Source organism: Ipomoea triloba, chromosome 7 (genome assembly GCF_003576645.1).
Source record: "Ipomoea triloba cultivar NCNSP0323 chromosome 7, ASM357664v1".
NCBI lineage: Eukaryota > Viridiplantae > Streptophyta > Magnoliopsida > Solanales > Convolvulaceae > Ipomoea > Ipomoea triloba.
In genome coordinates, this window is record NC_044922.1 from 2,692,361 (window position 1) to 2,700,774 (window position 8,414).

At 34.3% G+C, this 8,414-nt stretch overlaps 2 protein-coding genes across 2 annotated transcripts in view; both read left to right on the forward strand.

Moving 5' to 3' along the window:
• The first annotated feature begins 2,079 nt into the window (after nucleotides 1-2,079).
• Nucleotides 2,080-5,213, forward strand: LOC116024642 (adenylate kinase 4). The gene is made up of 6 exons (XM_031265587.1): nucleotides 2,080-2,339; nucleotides 3,025-3,170; nucleotides 3,258-3,377; nucleotides 3,468-3,635; nucleotides 4,063-4,152; nucleotides 4,843-5,213. The coding sequence occupies exons 1-6, from the start codon at nucleotides 2,228-2,230 to the stop codon at nucleotides 4,942-4,944; spliced, it is 738 nt and encodes a 245-aa protein (XP_031121447.1). The 5' UTR covers nucleotides 2,080-2,227; the 3' UTR covers nucleotides 4,945-5,213.
• Nucleotides 5,214-5,838: 625 nt separating this feature from the next.
• The window catches only part of LOC116024487 (urease), an 8,215-nt gene continuing 5,639 nt past the window's right edge, over nucleotides 5,839-8,414 (forward strand). Inside the window, exons 1-6 of the mRNA XM_031265387.1 lie at nucleotides 5,839-5,949; nucleotides 6,160-6,315; nucleotides 6,790-6,863; nucleotides 7,260-7,305; nucleotides 7,413-7,518; nucleotides 7,745-7,887. Of these exons, the coding sequence (XP_031121247.1) occupies nucleotides 6,190-6,315; nucleotides 6,790-6,863; nucleotides 7,260-7,305; nucleotides 7,413-7,518; nucleotides 7,745-7,887 (495 nt within the window). The 5' untranslated portion in view covers nucleotides 5,839-5,949; nucleotides 6,160-6,189. The remainder of the gene's footprint in view (nucleotides 5,950-6,159; nucleotides 6,316-6,789; nucleotides 6,864-7,259; nucleotides 7,306-7,412; nucleotides 7,519-7,744; nucleotides 7,888-8,414) is intronic.

The following is an 8,414-nucleotide window of genomic DNA, read 5'->3' on the forward strand; positions in this document are numbered from 1 at the left end:
AATTTTGATCCCATGAATATTAACAAAATTACAATTTTAGTACACATGTTTAATTCCTATTAATTTTCATCAATAACTGTTGTTTTAGTTCTGACTTGCATTCACGACTATTGTATTAGTGTCAAATTCATCACGTCGATCACACATTCATTTAATACATGTAGAAATCTAAAATATTTAACGGTATTTTTATCCTTTTTAACTTAACATCTCAGTTTGAGTATGCATAAAGAGATTTGAGCCCTAAGATTGATCCATATTCACAATCCTCTTCCTCATCCTACCTTAATTTGAGGATGAGAACTTCTAAATGGGATAGATCTTAGGTCTAAAATTCATTTATTTATGCTAAAATGGATCTTAATTTGAAAATGATGAAAAATACCCTTAATAATTTCATATTTCGGCATGTCTTAAACGAAGAAGTGACCGTAATAATGAATTTTGGCACTAAAACAATAGTTAACAAGGACAAAATTAGAATATTTCAAGATAATCTTATATTACCTAAGAAAATGGAGGTAATCACATTACCTTGAAACATTACCATCATATTAGTTTTGAAGTAATATAACATTATAAGGTAATTTCATAACTTGAACCAAACAAGATAATATAAAATACTCACACTAACGCCCCTAGATACTAGCAAATTATTGTGTGGATCATAGTCCACATAGCAGTGCGGATCATGAATGCAATATACATTTTTAATATACTAAAAGTATATTATTTGTATATATAATGAATGTACATTGTTTCATAATATATAAAAAAAAATATGTACTTTAAATAATACACTTTATGTATACAAATAATGTACTTTTAGTATATTAAAAATGTACTTTTTTTATTTATGATTCACACAAATGTATGGACCATGGAATGACAATTTATATCGTGGACCAGGGTGCACAATCCATACCAAAACAACATCGTTTTGGTCATTTTAATTAAGGGTTTGTTTTTTTGGAAATTACATTTCCCGTTTTGGCCGTTAACTTTCAAATTTAAAAAAATTGTGCGTTGTTCATATTGGCAGTTTTGATTTATTTGTTGTTGATGCAAATAAATGAATTCATATGTAATATTTGTTGATTGAACTATATGAGAATAATTATAGGATTTTTCTGAAACAATTAGATGAATCAAGATGAAGAGCTCCCTCTTGCATCCGAATGTCCTACTCCAATATCTTCTTGGGCAAAGTTTGAATTCGCCAATTGTACTCCTCGTCATCTAAAATAAAAGGGATGAAATGCCATATGATACCAATTGTATGCCTTACGACTAACTTTGCATGGGAACATTTATAAAGAACATATTTTTTCAGATCCGAATGTTAGGAGGATGAGATTTGTGTATTTGTGTCAATATTATGTGTATTATTTGAAGACATTCTGTGTATTGTAGACTACGATTCTGTGTATTCATGTTAGGGGTATTTAAACATAGGTTGTGACGTGTTTTGTGTATTCGAATGTTAGGAGGATGATTTATGTGTAGTTGTGTCAATATTCTGTGTATTCTTTGAAGTCATTATGTGCATTATAGACAAGGATTTTGTGTATTCATAGTAGTGGTACTTAAACACATGGGTGATGTGTTTGTGTATTTAGTGTTTTCATTTTCTGTGTATTTTTTAAAGACACTATGTGTATTGTAGACTACGATTCTGTGTATTCATGTTAGGGGTACTTAAACATATGTTGTGACGTGTTTTGTGTATTCGAATGTTATGATGATGATTTATGTGTAGTTGTGTCAATATTATGTGTATTCCTTGAAGTCATTATGTTTATTCTAGATAAGAATTATGTGTATTCCCTAGAGTAATTCGAAACGATGTTCGTCCAGTCACCCGTCCACTAACATTCAAAACAACATTGTTTCGAACCAGGGTCCAGAGTGTAGTGTGAACTCTGGTCCACGATATAACGATCGCCATGGAATAATGAATTCTAAATACCATCCCCATTTGTAACGATCCGGCCCAACTGTAAAAAGCAAAGTTGGCCCGAAGTCCAAAACCTGCGCTCGCCTGCACTTCTCAACCGTTCAGTCAACACTCGACATCTCACCTACTGCTGCTTCCGATACGTACATTTCTATATATATTTGTTTATATATTATATATAGATTTGTTAGCGTACCGTTTCTCGTTCTCGTTTGCGTCAAAACCACCATCGGAAACACCGAACCCCTAACAACACCAAGCGGCGGAGACATGGCAGCTTCGACGGTGTCGCTGGAGGACGTCCCGACTGAGTCCATCATGACGGAGCTCCTCCGCCGCCTCAAGTGTTCCTCCAAGCCTGACAAGCGCCTCATTCTCATCGGTAATTTTCTCATTTATAATTTTTTTCCTGTATTTCTCTGTGTTTTTTTTGCATATAATTGTGTGTTTGTTGTGCTCGTGTGCCTGTTTTGTCTTGGATCTGGAGGTTTTGGTGTGAATGTGTTTCCTTTTTGGCGGCTGTTGCGTAATTGTATTGATTCCTAGATTTGCTTCGAAGTTTTTTCAAAAAAAAAAAAAAAGAAGATTTGCTTCGAAGCAGCACTGAAATTTTGAAGTTGTGTTTTGTGATTAACACTTCTGTTCCTAAGTTTACTAAGGTTTTTTTTTATGAGATTTTGAAAAGGAGCCTTTGAAATTTTGATAGACCTTTAGCCGTTTTAATTTTCTGTATTTTCTCCCATTTTAGTGTGTGGATTAAGGTCACTGAAAACCATACTTTGTTGAAGCTGGTTTCTTTTCTTTTAGATTTCAATTACTAGTGTATGTAATTTAACAAATGGATGAATAAAGCTCCTTTTTTTCTGTCTAAAAAAAGTCATGAGAGCTTTAGCATCTATTACTTTCTGGATGCATTTTCATTTGTGAGGGTAACACCTATTGGTGAGTCTCCATGATGCTTTTAACTCCTTGTTTCTTTGTACTCTTTGTCAGTTTACCCCGTTTTCACCATGAATGTGAAATTTGTTGCAATTGTTTTATGGAATGGTTATTTGAATGAATGTTAGGTCCACCTGGATCTGGGAAAGGTACACAGTCCCCCATCATTAAGGATGACTACTGTTTATGCCATTTGGCCACTGGTGACATGTTGAGAGCTGCTGTTGCTGCCAAAACTCCTCTTGGCATCAAGGCCAAGGAAGCCATGGACAAGGTATCGTAGTTTTATTGGAAGTTCGTGCAACTTTTTCTTTGCCATGTTTGGTTGGTTGCTAATAGGTGGAATGTTTTTTACTTTTAGGGCGAACTAGTCTCTGATGACTTAGTTGTTGGGATCATTGACGAAGCTATGAAGAAACCCTCATGTCAAAAGGGGTTCATTCTTGATGGGTTTCCCAGGACAGTGGTTCAAGCAGAGAAGGTTGTTGGCTAATATTTTTATGTGCATTTTAAAGATAATTCCACCTCGTTTCTGGTTCCCTCTGATATTTTCATTTTTTATTGGATGCAGCTAGATGAAATGCTTCAGAAGCAGGGTGCCAAGGTGGATAAGGTGTTGAATTTTGCAATTGATGATGCTATCTTGGAAGAGAGGATTACTGGTCGCTGGATCCACCCCTCAAGTGGAAGAACATACCATACAAAGTTTGCACCCCCTAAAGTTTCTGGAGTTGATGATGTAAGTTTGAATTGATCAATTTTCTTTCTTTTACTTTAGTTTTCCTTTTCTTTGGGGTCAGGGGATGTTGGATGCAAAACTTGAAATAGTAATGGTAACAATTAGCATTTGTTGAATAAAACTTTATTGCATCAAAATTAGCCTACTACTGTAATACTGTTTCTAGATGAAAAGCATCTCAATTAAAAATGTTTAATATACCAATAAGTTGGTCTTAAAATTTTCCACCAATTGATTAGCAAGCTTACCGTCTAAAATCTGAGAATTACTTAAGTGCATTTGGGTAAAAATTATCCATATTGTGTCCCCTTCTTTTTATCTACAGGTATGGTCATGAGTATTTAATATCTATAGAGACATGTTTTTATATCCCATTGCTAGTGCTACTTAATAATTGTTGAGCTAATTGAAGGGTCTTTTTCTGTAGGTCACTGGAGAACCTCTCATTCAACGTAAAGATGATACTGCTGCTGTTCTTAAGTCAAGGCTTGATGCCTTTCACCGCCAAACTGAGCCGGTGGGCTTTTTACAATTCCATTCGGTTTTGTTGTTATTATTTATTTATTTATTTTTCAAAGTTGAATGCTATATTGCTGTTGCATTTATCTTTTGTGGTCTTGTGAGTGACTGAGTAACAGAATTTAGGCTTCTATGTGTTAGATCTCTCAATTTAATTCTAATTAACGAATATTTTGAGTTCAATATTCATTTTAAACATGAAGCTATGAAGGGTACTAGTCTTCCACTATATGTTTGTACTCCGTAATGAACTAGTACCTTCATATCTAAAATGTCTATTTTTGGGAGTTTATCTAATGAAAGTAATGTGATTAAGTATCTTCATGAGCTTATAAATCATAAAAGTAACAAAAAGTTACTGCTAATCAAGTATATTCTATTGATAAAGCTCTAAAATTTGATTTTTATTTAATATTTTACAGTAGTCTTACTTTGCTATGCAATTGAGCAAGTCTATGTCTGCCATTTATTGTTCCCTTAGCTAATCCATTAACTTTCTTATATTTTTTGCTGATGCTTTTAGCAAATTAATTTTCTATACATTTTATAAGATTGAAAATCATTGTCCCCTCATAAAGGGAACCTATAGGTCGTGAAACAGATTGCAGAGTGTCACAGCCTACCTGTGTATTGCATTGAACTTGGTATTTATGTATGCTTATGCAAATTTGAACGGTTTGGAATGCAGGTAATAGATTATTACTCAAAGAAGGGCATTGTTGCTAACCTACATGCTGAGAAACCACCAAAGGAGGTCACGACAGAAGTTCACAAAGTTTTGTCCTCTTAGGAAGATCAAAACCAGAATTCAGATTTCAATTGTATTTGCTTGTTGATTATCTATGATGTTACATCCTTGAAAGAACAAATTCTACCCTTTTTTTAATAGTTCTTTTTGTTGTTTTACCGCGGCTTGTCATCTTCCGAGTAGTTAACAAAATTGTATCAGGGTAGATTTTTTGCTAATAAATTTATGCTCAAACTTCCTGCGGATGTGATGCACATTTTGGATTTGAAATGAAGGCTGAGGCATAGATTTGCCATATTTTATGTGTTCCATTTTTGAAATTTTCTGTGTAATTTGATTCAGTAAGCAATTGAGGTAGGAACCGGTTATTATAGTTGGTAAAGAGAATGATATGATTTTGCATTACTTTCTTTTTTGGTTTTGGGCATACAGCATCGGTATTTTACTATTAATACCCAATTCCTGCGAAAACCTTCAACCTTTTTGAAGTTTAGTAGTTGCATCAATTTGAAGTTTAGTGTTTGAGTCTTGCTCCATCACCTCTAGGAGGCTATAAGGTTTAAATGATACTTTTCGTTTTGAATTACTAATGTCATGGAATCTTGTACATTTCATTCTTCAATGGGGGTGGAGACTTAATCCTATGGTTATTAATTGCTCTTTCGAACTCTCCTTAAATCTCTACAATGTATAAACAAAAAATGATTTAATGATTTTAACCGTTAAATGAATCGAAATTTGTATTACCAAAAATATACAAAAAAAAAAAAAACTAAATTAACCGTCAACAAAAAAATCTTTAACCATTCACCGAACCAAAAAATCTTTAACCATTCACCGAAACAGTTCCGTTAAAAAACAAACTTTGTTGTTCAGTCGTTAACCGAAATTTTACGTACCCTTACTGTGGACTGTGGAATTACCGTTCGCATAATTGCATATCCTCCCAGGAATGAGCGAATGAGCTTTCGACAAAAGCTCAGTTCCCGGAAAGCGAAGCTCAAAGCCAAAACAAAGGTCAACTTCATCAATCTCACTGAAACTCCGGTGAGTTTTCAGTACATTCGTTTCTGTGTTATCCTTTATCAGTGATTTGTTTTCAATCTGCGTAGTTTTTGCATTTTTTTTCTTTACTTTGTGGAAATGCTCCTGATATTGTTACTGAAAATTTGAATCATGCTTCTCGTTGAATTTCAATCGGGTTGCTCTGTGATCACTGTGATCACTGTACTCTTTGATTCTGATGGTGGTTGGCAGTGAACTTGAGAGCGAAAAGTTAGCAGAAAAATGAAATTGGCCCCGCGAGAAATTGAGAAATTGATGCTCCACAATGCAGGGCATCTCGCGCAGAAACGTCTTGCTCGCGGTCTGCGCCTCAACTACACTGAAGCTGTTGCACTTATAGCATCTCAGGTTTTCAAAATCTCGTGCCTTCTTCTACAGCTGTATTCATTTAGTTGATTTTTTACTCAGTAAGTAGGTAGAGCATGATAGTATGATAATATGATATAGTCACATTTATACCTTTTCTTTTTCTTTTTCTTTTTTTTTTAAATATTTTTTGTGAATGAATATTCAAGTGAAATATTGTGTCTATGTATGGATTAATTATTTATTATCTTTTCAAAGTTTCTGGTCTCATAGTATAATTTAGTGGTAAGTCAGGTCCCTTGCGAGGTAATAGGCCTCTCAGAATCCCACCTCTCCCATCCTTCATTAGATGTATTTTTTTTTTTTTTTTTTTTTTTTTTTGCAAAAATATTTTTACCTCAAGTTTAGGATTATATTTACATGGTTTGTTTGTGCTATGATGGATATGAATGAACTGGTGGATGCTGCTTCATATGGAACTGCATAGATTGTGTTGGACTAATTTATTTTGATTAGGTTTTGGAGTTTGTTCGAGATGGAGATAGGAGTGTGGCAGAGTTGATGAACCTTGGGAGACAATTGCTTGGAAGGTGTTAGTTTTCAAAGTTCTCAATTATATTCTTTAAGATCATTTTGTTTAATTTCAATAGCATACATTTATATAGAGCAATTATTTTTAGTGCCAAAATAATACAATAAGATTTATAAGGATCAAAGATATATTATCCATCATGAGCAAATAGGTGAAACACCTATGCAAGATCAACTTGGTTGGGGGTAGGAGGGTGGGGGGTGGGGTGTGTGTGTGTTTAAAACTTCTCTAAATCTTATTCGCTTATACCACTAATGGGACTTTCTCAGAAAACTGTGACTTCCCCCTAGCTTGGCTACTGCTTTCGAGGGTTCTCAATAATGGGTATTTTCTCAGTGGTGCATACGTGCATGTAGGAGAATAGGAGTTTGAAAAGTTCCTTCTTTGTTGTCAGGAGACAAGTTCTTCCCCCTGTTCGGCACCTCTTGGAAACTGTTCAGGTACTCAACTTTTTAAATTCTGTATATAAGCATGACATCTTTTGTTTCCAAGTTTCTTACATGTGCAATTTGAGAGTCCAAGTAGATAATGTATGATCCTCATTTAGGTTGAGGGGACCTTTCCTGATGGAACCAAGTTAATCACCATCCATGATCCTATTGCGCATGAGGATGGGGATTTGGAGCTAGCATTATATGGTTCTTTTCTTCCTGGTAATTATATCACAAACTCACAAAGCATCAGAAAACACTTTTTATCATAGTAATAAATGATTGTTGATCTGATGTATGTGCTAATTAACAGAGCATGTTAATAAGCTCCAAATTATATGTGCCATTTTGTGAAAGTTATTGATTATTTTTCTAATTTTCCATGGCATGATCCTTATGAATTCCTTCAGTTACAAAGATGATTTATTAAAGAATGTTATTTCTGCAGTTCCTTCTTTAGACAAGTTTCCTATGGTAGAAGATGGAAGAATCCCTGGTGAATTATATTTTGGAGATGGACTTATAACACTGAACCCTGGAAGGAAAGCAATCACTCTCAAAGTTACTAACATAGGAGATAGACCAATTCAGGTGCTTGCAATGTATATACAATTCTTCTTTTTTAAATTCTGTATTTTGTAATCTGACAAGCATGCCTCACCCTAAAAGGGAGGAAAAAGAAAGAAAAAAAGAACTATGGTAGGAAAGGTTCCTTCTTTTTCCTTTTGTACATGTTGAGTGGAGTATTTTCGTGTGCCTTGTTGGGCAGGTTAGAAGCTTAAGTTACATGATTAGAATTTGATCAGGATGTTTATTTATCATAGCTTGCTGTTAAGATTCAGGGTTAAGAAATCAATTATATGTTCATTGTGAAATTATGAAATTGTCGATTTTGACTGAGATATCTAGTATACTTGGAAATGTTCCCTGTCATAGTTCATTCAGTCTAAATATTTTAGAGCTTTTGACTGCTAAAATTTCAAGTCTGTTACTGACAATTATAAAATATTTAAAATAATTACTTTGGCCTAACCCAAATTCGTATTATAGATAAGAATCATCTCTTCAGAGCTTTTCTTTTGATCCTTTGTGTGTGTGCGTGGGGGCGGGGGGAGGGG